At 36.9% G+C, this 17,077-nt stretch overlaps 1 protein-coding gene and 1 pseudogene across 1 annotated transcript; both read left to right on the forward strand.

The window, feature by feature from the left end:
• The first annotated feature begins 2,333 nt into the window (after nucleotides 1-2,333).
• Nucleotides 2,334-6,505, forward strand: LOC145764487 (arylsulfatase J pseudogene; annotated as a pseudogene).
• Nucleotides 6,506-11,348: 4,843 nt separating this feature from the next.
• LOC145788216 (arylsulfatase B-like) lies at nucleotides 11,349-15,666 on the forward strand. The gene is given in 2 exon segments (XM_082599913.1): nucleotides 11,349-12,012; nucleotides 14,825-15,666. Coding segments are annotated over 2 exon segments (1,428 nt in total). The 5' UTR covers nucleotides 11,349-11,426.
• The last annotated feature ends 1,411 nt before the right edge of the window (nucleotides 15,667-17,077 follow it).

The raw sequence follows: 17,077 nt of genomic DNA on the forward strand, positions 1-17,077 counted from the left end.
CTATTGTGCCAAACTTGCATTTCTTATCGACTAAATATGTTTCATTTCAGAGTATTCAACTATTCATGCTGCAGACCAGAAGCAAAAGCTTGTTTCTGGCGACATATTTTTGCTTTGCGGGCGGCATGTTGCACACCTCTAGTGTAGATGCAACTTTATTGATTCAATTTTACAGCTTAGGTTAGACCAGGGGTGGGCGAACTACGGCCCGCGGGCCGCATGCGGCCCGCGAGACCATTTTATGCGGCCCGCCGGCACTTGCAGAAACTACTACTCATCACTTATTGTTTTAATTAAACAGGTTACATGACAAAATGTTATTCCCTTTACGAGTGTGTTTTTCTCTTCAGTTTCAGTGCGTAAACACACACATGTCAGTCGCGCATGTATTGCAACATGCTCTCACGCATTGTTTGATTCAATTGTTTGATCATAAAATACAAATACGGTAGCGGCTACCGTAGGCCTACCAGTACTTCTACTTTCCTCCAAATAGCTTTTCATTGTTATTTGAGACGCACAGTTTAATGTTTTCTACTTCGACAGGATTTTTGTTAAAAAATAAAAGATTTATATTTTTACTCTGTTAAAATAATGAGTGCTGTTAAGAAGCGAAAGATTAAAGACGAAAGTCGTGTTTTCAATAAAGAATGGACTGTTAAATACTATTTTATCGAAATTGGGAATAAAGCAGTTTGCTTGTTGTGCCGTGAGTCCGTGGCTGTTTTCAAGGAGTATATATTATACAATTTAATAAGACACAAGCAAACCAGAAGATTGTGAAAAACTGTGAACAGTTGCACAAGTCTCATTAACTTTTGTGATGATGATTGCATAGCTTTAAACGTAACTGAGTGTGAAATACGAAAATTGTGTTTAATAAGAATATGCGTTTATTTACACATCGGGTAAATTTTCCTACTTTGTAATGAGCGTGTGCGGCCCTCCGGCTGCAAAATTTTTTCAAATGTGGCCCTCAGTACAAAAAGTTTGCCCACCCCTGGGTTAGACAATGCTTTCTGCATAAATGTTTGTATTTAACTTTAAATAATGTACAAAAATTTAATGCTGTTGGTCAGTACGAAACAATTTCGAGTTTAATTACAGAAGGTGCAAACAAAAGTAATAGATGGCACTGTCGTATTCAAATATGTTCAAACAAATTTCTTTTTGATCACAATTAATAGAGATTGATGTTTTTGCAAGAAAGTTTAATGTATTACATTGTACTTAGACTTACTTGTTATGTTGCTGTTTTGTTATTGACTGTTCTCTGATTTATTTGTTAAATACAATATATAACGATTATAACGTACAGCACAACCACCATGCACCCAAAAATAGAATTTACTCACAATAACACCTGTAATGTCATGGCCACACACTAAGAATGCTTCTGTTCCCAAAGTCACGGATCTGATGCATATTGATTTTGATTTGTTTGTAAAGCCTAGTTTTCCATGTTATGTACGGTAGTGTTAGTTTTCCATGGCACAGTAGTTTTAGTTGAACTATTGAATATTTACTGTAATTATTTGATAGATGGGCATTGATTGCACCATGGATGACAACAAATTATTCAGGTTAAATTATGATATTCAACCTGATCACTTTTTCGTCAATCATGTGTTTATGATATAGAAAAATTGATTTCTTCCCATAGTTGAGCTCTGAACTATTTAAAAAGATCACTGTTTTTGCGTTGCATGGTGAACTAAAAGTGTGTTTAGAGATTTCGGTATTGTAGAATAATAAACACATTCATTGTTTAACTGCAATGGCCTGTCTATTAAAAATGCTTTTTTGTTACTGAAGTTTCATCCTTAGTTTTTCCAGTTATAGACTCCTGTAGTTCAACTGAAATGCAGTGCCAATAATATTGCTGATATTCAAAAAAAAAATTATACATTTACCATACTGCTTCATGACCTCATTATTCTGTCAGTGTAAAGTTTCCACTTCCTGTTGAACTGTTGTTGTCTGTAAATTACATCCTCTCGGTGCTGGTGAATGGACAACTGTGGTGTGAGTTGCACACACAGAACATTGAAAAATCATTACTAGAAAGCGTATTACCATTTTATGTTCGCACAGCCAGTTATTTAACTTAAGTATTTTTACATATTGCAGCAAGGTTTTCTGTGTATTGTGATATTTGGTTGTCAAATGGATTCCAAAAATTTATATATCTGTGTGCTTGTGAAGGGTAGTTAATTTTAGCTTGCAGCTTCAAAGTAAGCAGTTAGCATGTATTTTATTGCAATGCTTTTGTCACCTTCACCAAGTAGGCTACCCCACTTGCTGTGAATTTATGTTTAATTTTTTGCAGGCTTTGCAATGATGTTGGTAGTAAATAGTGTGATTTTTAGTTTGTTTCTACTATGTTTTAATGTTGTTGATTGTGCCAAAAAGCCAAACATTGTCTTCATACTTGCTGACGATTATGGGTTCAATGATATCGGCTACCATGCTATAAATCATGAATCAGATATGAAAACTCCATTTCTTGACTCACTTGCCATGGCTGGAATAAAACTGGAAAACTACTATGTTCAACCGATTTGCACTCCATCAAGAAGTCAGTTAATGAGTGGAAGATATCAAATTCACACAGGTTTACAACATGACATAATCTGGCCATCCCAACCCAATGGCCTGCCACTGGAAAACATACTTTTACCTGAGCAATTGAAAAGTTGCGGTTATGACACACACATGATAGGAAAATGGCATCTTGGATTTTACAAAGATGCATATTTACCATGGAAACGAGGATTTGGTTCTTATAGTGGATATTTGACCGGATCAGTAGATTATTACACTCGGCTTCATTGTTATTCTGGATTTTGCGGTTATGATTTTGACTCTGAAAATGGACCAACTAACAAAACTTATGGGGAATATTCTGCCCACCTCTTTGCTAAAAAGGCAGAGGATGTTATAGATAAGCATAATTCATCGAATCCTATGTTTCTTTATCTTGCTTTCCAATCTGTTCACAGTCCAATGCAAGTACCTGAATCTTACATTAAACCTTTTGCTTACATAAAAGACTTTCACAGACGTACATATGCTGGTATGGTAGCAGCAATGGATGAAGCAGTAAAGAATGTGACTCAACATTTACAAGCTGCAGGAATGTGGGACAACACATTGTTAATATTTTCAACTGATAATGGTGGCCAGACCCTTTATGGGGGAAACAATTGGCCGTTACGTGGAAGAAAATCAACTTTATGGGAAGGTGGTGTGCATGGTGTAGGATTCGTCCATGGAAATATGCTAAATGTTCCCAATCCCAATATATTTCCAAATACTCAAATGATTCATATTTCAGATTGGTATCCCACCATCTTAAGTGCAGTTCAGTGTCCAATGATGCCCGGAACACAGTCATTGGATGGATATGATCAGTGGAAGACTATAAGTCAGTATGCTGAATCACCGCGCACGGAAATACTTCACAATATTGATCCAATTTACTCAGATTCGCTGACTTTGAGAAGCAACAAATTTCACAAAGAGATTCGTAGTGGCTTCAATACATCGATTCATGCTGGTATTCGAAGTGGCGATTGGAAATTATTGACTGGAGAACAAGGTTTTGATGAATGGGTTAAACCCCCAGAATCTAAGAATACAAAAACTCCCTTCCATGCAACAAATGGTTTGGAAGGAGAGAATGACCCAGGAATACAGAAGTATGGATCTGGCCCAGTCCAGCTTTTCAATATTCGAGCAGATCCTTTTGAGAGAACAGAGGTATCCAAGTTGTATCCAGAAGTTGTTGATCAGCTTTTAACAAGATTAGCTTACTATCAATCAACAGCAGTCCCGGTTCGCTATCCACCTATTGATAAAAACTCAGACCCAAAATCTCATGGTGGTTTTTGGCAACCATGGATCAAATGAATGCAACGTTGTTGGAAATTTGTATTTTAGCATCAGTAGTCATACACATTATATACATATATATCTGAGTACGATGTTATTTTGTTTTTAAAGAGAGATAAATAGTTTGCAACACTCTATTGAACTTACTATTTTCTATCAATATTAATCAATTACAACCAGAATGTAGGCTATGTATCGAATATCCATTAATAACTTTGCAATTTTTTCAAAAAGTTTTTTTGTTGCCTTGCACAAAGATTTGCCAAATTGTGGACAGATGATGTCAATTGGTGCAATCAGTTTAAGAAGTGATTTGAAACTCTTGTTATAAAAACTAGTGACTAAAGCATGGCGCTGCAAGTTTGTTGCTTTAATTTCATAGACATTTTGTGTTTCAGTGTGTTTTGATATTAAAGGCAAAACATGGAGAAAAATTACTTTCTGGAAATTTATGGACTTTTACTTATTCTATGATTTTTCATTTTATCATAAATTGTCAGAATGAACTGCAATGAGTGAGTGTATGGATCGCAGTAAGCTAAATTCCTAGTAATATCCAGAAGAAAAATATCTTTCTTTACTTCTTTCTGTGTGTGCATTTATTATAACTTTTTGTATTGTTATTAATAGAGATGTACCGATACCAATATTTTGGCCGATACCGATCCCGATACCGATATCACTTTTTTAGGCCGATACCGATACTGATACCGATATTTTGGCCGATACTTTGGTGTTACAAAAAGAAGCAATTTTGGTATTTGCAAGAAATTATTATATATCAAATGCTAAGTTTTACCTTATTTGCATAAAACTATTAAAAAAAGCTTTCAATTGGCATAATTTATTAAAGATTCAAGAATCCAATCTCAATCACATTGTTGTGTCATAATAGTAGGTTTTAGTAATGAAAAGCCACCGTAATTGGGGTATAAGGGAAGAAACATTACCGTACATCATAATTGGGGTTTCTGAAAAAAAGTGTTTGCGCAAACTCTCCAAATAGGCTATCATAATTGATAATAAGATGTAAAATGTAAACAAGTGATTTGTGTAGTCGTACAAAAACTATTCGACAAGTAATGTGTAACCTAAGGACGCTTGTCGTTTGGTTGAAAAGCTTTTGCCAGGCCAAGACTACCCAGATAGCAAAAATGCACAATTCTGCATCGCTCCCACCCGCCAAACGCTCAAAAAACCCGTGTAACTCGGCTGCCCCCAGCAAGCCGGCTCCATCAGTCGGCGATTCAACTTCCACCTTTAGCCGCAACAAACTCACCAAGCTCAAACAATGTCACGGCAGGATAAGTAGGCCCAAAAAGAAAGCAATGGGACCACGAATCCTCACCAAACCAATCAAAATGGTCCCGTTGCGCCCAAGTTGACAACCTCATTGCGAAGAAAGGAGCGTCCCCCCCCGGCCACCAGCACAAGGCTGAGCACTCACCAGCACAGCGAGCTGCCGCGACCTGCCAACCACAACGATGCAGCTTCCACACTAGCCATTTCAATTCTTGTCGATGTCAATTCTTACTACTACAAAACGGCAGCCGAGAAACATATAGTTGATTGGATGGTCTAAATGGCTAGCGTGGAAGCTACACCGTTATGGCCAGCGAATCGCAACAGCCCGCCGCACCAGTAAGCGCCCAGCCCCGTGCCGACAGCAGGAAAGGACACTCCCCCCCCACAATGAGGTCGCCATAAGACCACTTATTGATTAGTTCAGCGAGGATTCGCAGTCCCACAGCCCCCACCTCGAGCCCACCCACTCCGCCACGACTTTGTTCCAAGCCTGATGAGTCCACCACAACGAAAAGTGGAAACCAAATCACAAACTGACAGAACCAGCCCACCAAAAACAACCAAGCCACACGGGTCCCTCAAACTTCCAGCAACGCAAAAACGATGCAAAACTACACATTCCGCCACCTGGGTAGTCTTGGCCTGGTTTTATCCTCTGCTGAGAGTAAAAAAGAAACACGAATGATAAATATTGGAGAAATTGAGTCTCCTTCACAACGTAAGAATCGAACAACGCAAAACTGCTGAAACAAAACGTTTTGTTTGAGTGAAAGAATCACTGTAAGCAAACAATGCCAAAAGGTGCGCGCATGAAGTCATGGGAGTGTGTGGGATCAAAAATTTGAACAGGTTGTTATTTTTCTACTTCAATGTGACGTTAGTTACTACTTTAAAAAAATCTATATATATAATATCTTTGCTTCTGCAGAAAATCCGCAGCAAACGCCTTTTTTTTACATGTTTAGTATCGGCCACAGTATCGGCCAAATTTTGCCGATACCGATGCCGATACCGATACTCAAAAAATGGCCGATATCACCGATACCGATGCCGATACCGATATATCGGTACATCTCTAGTTATTAATTTTTCACTACGGGTTTCATTTATTTTTGCTAATCAAAAATGCAAACGTATGAATGTAGACAATGAAAGTATTTTGTAAAAGATAAATACGATAATCATATTATGCATTTGTATAAATTTTAGTTTGAACTATGCAGTTTGATTGTTATGAAAGTCATTTCTTTTTCGCTTCCTGGTGTGAAGTATAATCATTTATCATTCACATGTGTTTACTGTTTAGGTGCTGGGATTTGTATGTTTTTGAAAAAACCTAGGAATTGTCTTGAATTGACTGCAGATGGAAAAGGCAAACTCATCTAAGTAAACTATACCAATCTTCAACATCCATTTAATAGTGTGCTATTCAACGAAGAATTGATGGACTTTATGACAAGCAAAATGGTTGCGTTTATAAATATTTTATCTGATTGCCATGGGCATGTTACAACTTGTTATGGCATGTCCCACTTTTGGGGCACTCAATATGAACATTCTAATTTTATTTAGTGCTTAATCACAGCTTCCATTTGCTTCATATTATCTCATTGTAATGTGATAAATCTATGCCATGTAGAAAATCTTGTCTAAATTACAAGAAAAATGGAGAGTTAAAGTTTATTTAAACGATCGAGTTATACCTTTATATGCACATCTACATTCTACAATCTACATGTTGTGATATCAGAAACACGTTTACAACAAATTATAGCAGAACTGTACACTATAGCAATACAGCATCTGCATGAAGAAGAGAAGCTGATATCGCAAATGCATCAGAATGTGGTGAAAAATGTGCAGAGTGTTTCAAAAGTTGTGATTCAAAGCAAGCCAATGTCAGAACTTAAATCATTTGAGTTTGATTATTCGCTAGAGTCACTTCAGAAAAAAAGGAAAGTGAGTGAGGAAGAAGAAGAAGAGTGACACTGCGAGATGAATAGGATATGTGTCAGCTTTTGGAGAAGTTATTGGATAGATGCATGCTTTGTGTTTGGAATGATAACTTGTGGGGTAAAAACGAGGAGAGAGAAAAAGACTGGAGCTGATAGATATGCCAGAGATGAGAAAGACTATTGAACAACTTGCAAAGGGAAAATGGCGTAACATGGTAAGGGAAATGGCATGTACAAAGGAAGAGGAAGGTAGTTTTCTTCGAAAGGCATTGATTTTGAAGGTACAATGGTAAATCTACATGGGAAGAGGAAACGGGACGTCCAAAAAGAACATGGAAGGAACAGATAAAGACTGTAGCAGACAAAGTCAGACCGAAGGAAGGAGATGCAATAGACAGAACATGGAGAATAGGAGTGAAGGCAATCACTGCAAAGAAAAATAGGCCACCCCCACTAGTTGAACAAAACCGAATTTGGATGATGATGGTGAACTGCTGCAGAGTATTTTATTGCAAGTCCAACAATGCCCAGGTAAAATGGATGTGTATTTACTCTCATCCAAGTCATCCATGCGCAGTTGTACACTGCATTGGATGTGGACGAGACACTTCAAATAAATGCCAGAAGCCATTTTGTACTATAATTTTGCTATGTAACAGTAACTTGAATTCAGTTAATTAAATTCTGTGATGTTACAGCCAGACTTGGACAACTAGATAATTCCAGTTGTCTAATTCGATAAATTAGAGCGAAATGTCGGTAATTTTAATCTAATTCGGTAAAAACTTGTTTGCTCTAATTGCAGTTCTTATCCAATCTCCAGTTTTGCTAAATTTTTTAGTTTGTCCAACAGTATGTTTTGGCAAATAGAAGTATACTGTGCTCTTAATCAACGTTATATAAAAATGCAATTAAACGATCAAGATCAAAGTGTCATTCCATCCCTTGAGCAGCAAAGTCATGAAAAATTTTATTAGTTCATCAATTCACTAACATTACAATGTATATTATAACGTAAGTGGTTTTGGCGCTTTGATGTTGAAATAACACTTTGATCCCGAGTTGCCACATCATTGACGTTTTTATCCTACCAAAAAAAGATATGTGACAACTGCATCCAACTAATTCTAATCTAGTTTAAATTTTATTCTAATTTGTGAAAACTTGGGTAGCTCTAATTCTATTCCTAGTCTAATTTGTAAAAGCTTAAATTACTCTAATTATAATCTAATTTCGAAAGACTACAAAAATTCTAGTCGTCCAAGTCTGGTTACAGCACGAGCTGGTCCAGAAGTTGGCCTGGCAGCATATTTCAATTTTTTGAACTCATTTACCATGTTCCAAGACTTGGACATAATGCAAAACAGAAGGGGCTATTTTTTTCAAATTGGCTCCACCAAATTGTCACAGACCGGTGACTAAAGGTAGAAATATGTTATAAATTGTGTACGTGTGATAATTTCAATTACCCTACCCAGGGCTGCGATTTTTGCCTTTTTCGGTGACGAGGTCACTCGACACGCGCCATCACTATTCGACAAACGCCGTGCCTTACGGAAAAAAACGAAAAAAAAAGGGAAATAAAAAGAAAAAAAAACTGAGAGAGGACTAAACGTCGTCAGGTCGAGGAACAATCGGGGGGGGGGGGGCATCACGTGATGCAATCATAAAAGTGCTGTCTTACGTAAACTTTCTTGCGCCAGGTAGCCTACTTCATAGCAAGGTCTAAAAAGCGACGCTTCACACGAGAAACTCCCAAGGCTTCAGCGTCGCCATTTTGAACACTGCGGGAGAATGCTTTGATCGGAGTTCAACGCCTGGCATCAAACATTTCGCAACACACGTTTCGTGCTATTCGACACAACGGGTTTCTTTTATAGATGAAATAACCTAGGCTACGTTGAGTTGTCAACATCTATGCCAGTTTGTATTTCGCCGTTTGAGCCAAATAACAATATTGCTCTGGTAAAATGACTGTTGGATACTTGCTATGAAAGTTTTTCACATGTAGAAAACAGCCTAGTTTCCGACCAGATGTTCAGAAATACAGATGAAAAAAGCCGCTATTTTTATGGAAAGGAGTTCGCTTCCAGAACATTTTGAACACAGCAGAAAAATGCTTTGATCGAAGTTCTAACGCCTGCCATCAAACAATTCGCCACACACGTTTCGTGCTATTCGACACAACGGGTTTCTTTTATAGATAAAATAACCGAAGTAGGCTACTTTTAGTTGTCAACGTGTTTGCAAGTTTGTATTTATGTCTGACTTATGCACTTGTTGTTCCAAGATTGCAGAAATGTTTTGCAATATGAATAAAGAATAGTAGACAGATAAACACGGTTGCAACTCGACTTCCTTCCACTAAAAGAGTTTCTGTGATTACGTAATGGGTGATTTTGCACATTCACAAAAGCACACAACCCAGCTAGCAAAACCGTCGTTTTTACATTGACGTTGAATCACAATGCATGACATGTATAAACAAGTTTGCTGGCTGGAAAGTCTGGACATCTGCAGGAAATTTGTCTCGCACCAGGCGAGATGCCATCCTTTGAAAGATTTAACAATGATGGATTTATGTAGCCAGTGCATGATGACGAAAACAAATGTAAGATTTCCTTTCCGTTACATAACTTAAAGCAGGTGATTGATACAGGAGAAAATAATCGCAGAAGCACACAATAAAAGAACACAATAAAGCCTACTTATTACGCAAGTTTTTTACATCAAGAAAATAGCCTAGTTTCCGACCAGATGTTCAGAATCAGAAACACAGATAAGAAAGGTCGCTATATATAAGAGTTCGCTTCTAGAAGAATAGTAGGTAGTCACTGGGAGTGGACAAGGCAAGGTAATAGGCAAGTTGTAAGAACAGCATAGCTTTGCCCAACTACAGATAGGATGGTCTTCAGTTAGTCAGTATCCTATAATGACTAAAAAACGAAAGAATCCTCCGACAACACGGATGGCAAAAGCTTCGGTCGGTCTTACCGAGAAGCGGTTAAGGTTCAACAAACAGCGAGTGAAGTGCGGATCTGTTCGAAAAAGCTATCGAGAGAAGCATTGCCACGTTACTTTGGAACTTATCATTCAGGTAAACTTCCAGCTAATAGCGTTTAGTAGCCTAACGTCGCAAAGCATTTGAAATCTCCTGTCTAAAGTCATACAGAGGCAGCAAGCATGCCCTGGCATTAATGTTTGTGTTGTTACTAATATTCTTTCCTTTTCACTGTTATTAATTAATTCGTTCTTGTGTTACTTTACGTGATTGTATGTAGTTTGTTGCAATGTTGTACGAAGAGGCTTGTTTGCCATCTCGGCACACCTTAAACGCTGTAGGCCTGTAGCATTACGCCGTTGTTGTATTATCGTGGTATTGTTCCGTTTTCTTTTATCTGTAGTTCATTTTTTGCTTCTTCGCTGTGTTTCTTGGTAACTTGCATGTTTCGCTCCTAACTGTGTTTGCATGCGGGTACGTGCATAACCATTAACGTACTAAGCGAGACTAAAGAGATGCCAAAGGAAAAATTCTCTATCACGCAGTAATTCACGGCCAAACGCTTATAATCCGACTCTTGTGATGTCATACCACTATTCGACAAACAAACGCAGAATTTTTGGTCGTTCGACAAGAAAGAAAAAATCGCAGCCCTGACCCTACCTATGTAGGCCGTAGGGTGTAGGCTTATTCATTAATTTTCAATTTTTTTAGTTGTAAAACTTTGAATGTGCTGCTTCTGGTATGAAGGTTTTGGGATTGGCTAGCATTCTAGCAAGTTACTTTTTGTGTGATCACCCTCTGGTCAAAAGTAGTTGGACCCCATTGTTTTATTCAATAAAACCTTTTGTCCTCTTTTTGCGGGCTGTAAAGAACTACGGAGTATCGTTGTTCTAGGTATACCTGTGATTTTGTTAAATGGTTTTGTTTGTCAAGCTCAAGCAATTATGAAGAAGCATGTAGTTCATACCAAACTTCAAAATTGGATGACTTGTCAGCTGAATGTATGCTCATTTACAGAAAGTAATTGTAGATCCAAATGCCCTATCAGTCAATCGACAGGTACGATATTGTAGTTCTTTGGTTAAGATTGTGTTGAATTTTTTATTGCAGGCATTGCGGTAATGTTCAGAATAATCTGTTTGACTGCTGGTTTGCTCATCTGTTCAAGCATAGTTCACTGTGCTAAAAAACCAAACATTGTCTTTGTACTGGCTGATGATTATGGATTCAATGATATCGGCTATCATGCTATTAACCATGAATCAGATATGAAAACTCCATTTCTTGACTCACTTGCCATGGCTGGAGTGAGACTGGAAAACTACTATGTTCAACCAATTTGCACTCCATCAAGAAGTCAATTAATGAGTGGAAGATATCAAATTCACACAGGTTTGCAACATGGCATAATATGGCCATCTCAACCCAATGGCTTGCCTTTACACAACATTATATTACCAAAACAGTTAAAAAAATGTGGTTATGAAACACACATGATAGGAAAATGGCATCTTGGATTTTATAAAGATGCATATTTACCATGGAAAAGAGGATTTGATACTTATTTTGGGTATCTGACCGGATCAGAAGATTACTATACAAGGCGTCGTTGCTATTCTGGATTTTGTGGATATGATTTTCAATCTGAAAATGGACCAACTAACAAAACATTTGGAGAATATTCTGCCCATTTATTTTCTAAAAAAGCAAGAGAACTCATAAATAAACACAACACATCAAATCCTATGTTTCTTTATCTTGCACTCCAATCTGTTCATGCTCATATGCAAGTGCCTGATTCTTACATTAAGCCTTTTGCTCATATCAAAAACAAAAGGAGACGTATATATTAGGGTGCGGCTGGTGCCCCTTGTAGGGATGTTTCACCCTTACTTTTTTTTGGTGGGGAGGTTAGGGGTATAAAACAATCTGTTAAAATTTCAGGAAAAATAAACAATGTTTAGGGGTAGCAGGTCACCCCCAAACTTTTGAACCCTCTCGCTCGCCCCGATAATCACGATTTTACAGTATCTACAGTTATACTTGGGCTAGAGAGTTGATTTATAGCTCAAAATGACCAGAATCGTCATATTTATATTAGTCTTTCTAACATTATATAGGTCTATATCCTTGAGAAATAAAGATAATGAGAAAAAACTATTTTTCTCTTGTACGACAAGAATTATTTGGCATTAATGGTATATAATATACATAAAATTTATTTAAAAAACTTGTTCTAATCACAAAAGTCAGGAGAATTAATTTCAAAAGCTACCATTGAACATTTCAAGGAATAAAATTGCACTGAGTGTGTTGGAGGGATGGTATTTGACACAACGGCTTCTAATACCGGTAGTATTATATAGAATAGAAAATTCAGTCAGGCATTTATAAGTTCAGAATTCAGTAAAATACAGTTCAATAAAGGCTAACTCAATACAGTAATATCTATACAATTGCAGAAGGCAGACCAGATTAATAAGATTATAATGAATTATTCTTGTAAGGCTATATTTTATGAGTAGTAAGTAACAATAAAATATGAAACAGTATGCATATTACAACAGAAATATAAATAGATATACAGTAACACATGCAGTATCTAAGAGAAATATTATTTCTTAGCAAGTTCAGCAACTAGGCATATAGATTATATGATTTCAGGATCTCAAACGGCAGCATGTGTATAATATCTATTCAAAAGAAGTTGAATCGAAAGTTACTGTGGTTTGCATGCAGACACCATATAGGCGAAGTTGTACTAACGCATTCATGGAATAGTTTAAACATGGAAGTTTCTAAAAGTCCTGATATCATGGTATTTAAAAGGTAAGTACAGAGCAGATATCTTTCTGTTAAAAAACTTGATCACTGTGTTAAGGCTGAAAGATGATGATGATAAGATTACCTATACGAGTCAGTCAGGTATAGATTTGCAAAAGTTTGGACAGATTTGCAGTGTTTGTTACATAGTTATGTGTTCCATTTAGTGATTTTTCAGTTATGAAACATTTTTCTAAATTTTTGGAAATGGTTTGGTACGGTACTGTATACAAATTTTATTTACCAAAGTGAATGCATGATACATTATTTACCAGATTCAAAGAAAACTATGATTCTTTGACCCATGGAGATGTTGATAATTTGGATATTCCAATCACACCAACTCATCTCCATTCTCCAGGATCGAAGGCATAGCATTATTGATCTATGTAACAATGCATTGACACAATCGTTTGTACGTGGTGATTATAAAGAATTGGTGCATTTGACGCTGGTTTATCTTGGTGATAGTGAGATAGTCAAGAACTTTGCATTTCGTAAACCAGGTGCCCTGCATAAAGCATGTTGGATGTCGAAGTTGTTGTATTGCTTGGATGGACTTAATGGGTTCTAAAATTGTGACGGAATTGCCCAAAGCAAAAGTGGTTACACCAATGCAACAGACCAAAATCCACCAATCTGTCCAGTTTGTAGTTTATTGTTACATTCCATAGTGGTTGACAACCACTGATCATGCCACTGCACCTAAGAATGATCTTGGTTTAACTAACTCGTTATTGCATTATGTTCGTAGTGACCAAACGCTTGCTACTTCTGCCCTCAGAGGCTTTGCAAACCATCTTTGGTATCTCACAGAAGAACTGGTGCCATTGGCTCTTTTCAGTCAACATGTCCCTCCCGAAGAGAAGCTGAAAATGGCTGATTGTTTGCTCTCGGTAAGATCCACAACTGCTTCCAACCGATATGGAACAGGTTTTGGCAGACCGTGTTTTTCCAGAATGCCTACTGAAGAATCCATGAATTTGATACAATTTTTTGGAAGTGGTTTGTGGATGTTTTTCGAGGATTAAAGATTGGGCATGCCTTCCTCTCGCAACCAATTAAAGAATGGTCAGAAGATGAGCAGTACAAAAAAGCTAATACTACTGTACAAAGTCTTCATGTGGTCAACGATGCCGCCGAGAGAGGGGTAAAGCTATGCCATGATTTTTTGGAGGCAGCAGAGAGAGAAGATCGTCATCAAGATATCCTGCAAGTGGTTGAGAATGCCAAACATCAGCTACCAAATCAAAGAAAGAAAAATCTGAAATTAGCATCGTGGTTTCTAGCATTATAAATTAATGCAATACTACCTTACTGCTTTACCTTGCAATGTGTCGAATGTTTGTTTCTGTTGAAATTAAATATGCAAATTACAATAGTTAGCAATTATTTTAAAAGTAGGTATTAGTTACACACTTACATGGTTATAGAACAAGTTTTTTAAATAAATTTCATGTATATTATATACCATTAATGCCAAATAATTCTTGTCGTACAAGAGAAAAATAGTTTTTTCTCATTATCTTTATTTCTCAAGGATATAGACCTATATAATGTTAGAAAGACTAATATAAATATGAGGTTTCTGGTAATTTTGAGCTATAAATCAACTCTCTAGCCCAAGTATAACTGCAGATACTGTAAAATCGTGATTATCGGGGGCGAGCAAGGGGGTTCAAAAGTTTGGGGGTGACCTGCTACCCCTAAACATTGTTTATTTTTCCTGAAATTTTAACAGATTGTTTTATTCCCCTAACTTCCCCACCAAAAAAAAGTAAGGGTCAATCGATTCCAGTTTTGAAAATCATGGGGCACCAGCCGCACCCTAGTATATATGCAGGAATGGTAGCAGCAATGGATGAAGCAGTAAAGAATGTGACTCAACATTTACAAGCTGCAGGAATGTGGGATAACACATTGTTAATATTTTCAACTGACAATGGCGGTCAAACTCGTTTTGGAGGAAACAATTGGCCATTACGTGGCAGAAAAGCAACTTTGTGGGAAGGTGGTGTGCGTGGAGTTGGGTTCGTCCATGGAAAAATGTTAAATGTTCCCAATCCCAATATATTACCAAATACTCAATTAATTCATATTTCAGATTGGTATCCCACCATCTTAAGTGCATCGCAATGTTCAATGATACCCGAAACACAGTCACTGGATGGATACGATCAGTGGAAGACAATAAGTCAGTATGCTGAATCACCGCGCACGGAAATACTTCACAATATTGATTCTATGTCCCACCATAGTGCTCCTAAACGTATAAAAGTCAGTGAATTTCACAAAGAGATTCGTAGTGGTTTCAATACATCGATTCATGCTGGTATACGAATTGGCGATTGGAAATTATTGACTGGAAAACAAGGTTTTGATGAATGGGTTAAACCCCCAGAATCCAAGAATGCAAAAAAGTTGTACCCTAAATCTGATAAATTGGGTGGAAAGTATGACCCAGGCGTACAAAAGTGTAGATCTGGTGCTATTCAGCTTTTCAATATTCAAGCAGATCCTTTTGAGAGATCAGAGGTGTCCAAGTTGTATCCAGAAGTTGTTGATCAGCTTTTAACAAGATTGGCTTACTATCAATCAACAGCAGTTCCAATTAATTTTCCACCAGGTGACGCAAAAGCAGACCCAAAGTCTCATGGTGGTTTTTGGCAGCCATGGATCAAATGAGTTTGGTATATCATAGAAGTCTTGCATTTTATATAGGCCTACATATCTTATTTGTTTATATCGTCTGTTCGTGTATGTCCTCAAGGCTTATGGTGTTGTAATAAGTCATAATAGCTTTACATATTTGAATCCTCTAAATAACTCCGCCAATCGCTAATTTTATTGATTGCCATCTAGAAAACAATTTTAAAATGTTAGGATTGCTTATTGGAATGTTTCAGATGCATTTATGAACCCATTATTCAGTATTATCTCCTTCTTTCCAGTTCGGTTTCAAGAAGCCTGATCTTCATCCTGAAACATAACTGGGCAGTTGTCTGTCAGCGACTCCTCCATTTCATCATGGGCATTTTCAATTTTTAAGTTCTTGTTTTCTCTAATCATCCTTTCCAATGACTTCTTATGTTTTCTTTATAATGTGGCATATATTACAAATTCAAAATGGCTAATTTGTTATGTGATGCTTTCGGTTAAACCAAGATTGCTCATGTACAATTACATTGTACCGGCATACTCTATTTTATATATTCTACTATTACCTTCTGTGATCTTTTACCTTGTTTATGCTGCTTTGTATGCTATATTTTATCCTTTTTTTGCTTAACTGCGTTAACTTTAGGTGCAATATACCATTTACATGCAATATAATGCAGTCACTCAGTTTTACGTATTTGATGTATGACGTAAAGCCACCAAACATTGTATAGCACACATACACCATTGCATGTGTCAAAATGAAAATGATTTTTGGAAACAATGTTTCTTTGCTGGTGTTGTAAGCAGACATCTTTAACCCATGTATTGCACTTTTCACCATGATGTACCGTATCTGCAAAAATTGTATGTAATGCATTTTTTTAGATCTTTTGCAACTGTACCAGTGTACCAAATGCTTTTCAAGCCTTTCAGCCTTGTGCCATAAACCAAACGTTTCATGAAACTGTAATCGGGTTAACATTGGTACCCAATACCTATCTCGCTAATCATTAATATTGTATAGAGAAGGTTGTATGTGAGTGCTCCTGAATGACTTATGGCACACAATCTACTTGTGCAAACAAGATGTAAACAAACAAAACCGTTCTAAGAAAACCAATAGTTTGATAGGCTGTTAACTTATGTCTAAGTTGCCTCATTTTACACGTAAAAAGAGATTTTTTGGTGCTTGCACGCTATTTTAGATTTTCTGCCATTTTTAATTTTTTTTAAAGTTTGGTAAGTCCACATGTACATCAATGTCTAACGACATACGAATAAATAAATTGATGTCATTTTACACATTATGCCTGAAAATAGATGTTTTATTTGATTTCTTTAGTGCTAACTTCATGTAGAACGTATAGTTCAATCAAACCTTTCATTTTTTTTTCCTTTTGATATCATATAGTAGGCAAAAAGAAAATCAAACTAT

Source organism: Aplidium turbinatum, chromosome 2 (assembly GCF_918807975.1).
Source record: "Aplidium turbinatum chromosome 2, kaAplTurb1.1, whole genome shotgun sequence".
NCBI lineage: Eukaryota > Metazoa > Chordata > Ascidiacea > Aplousobranchia > Polyclinidae > Aplidium > Aplidium turbinatum.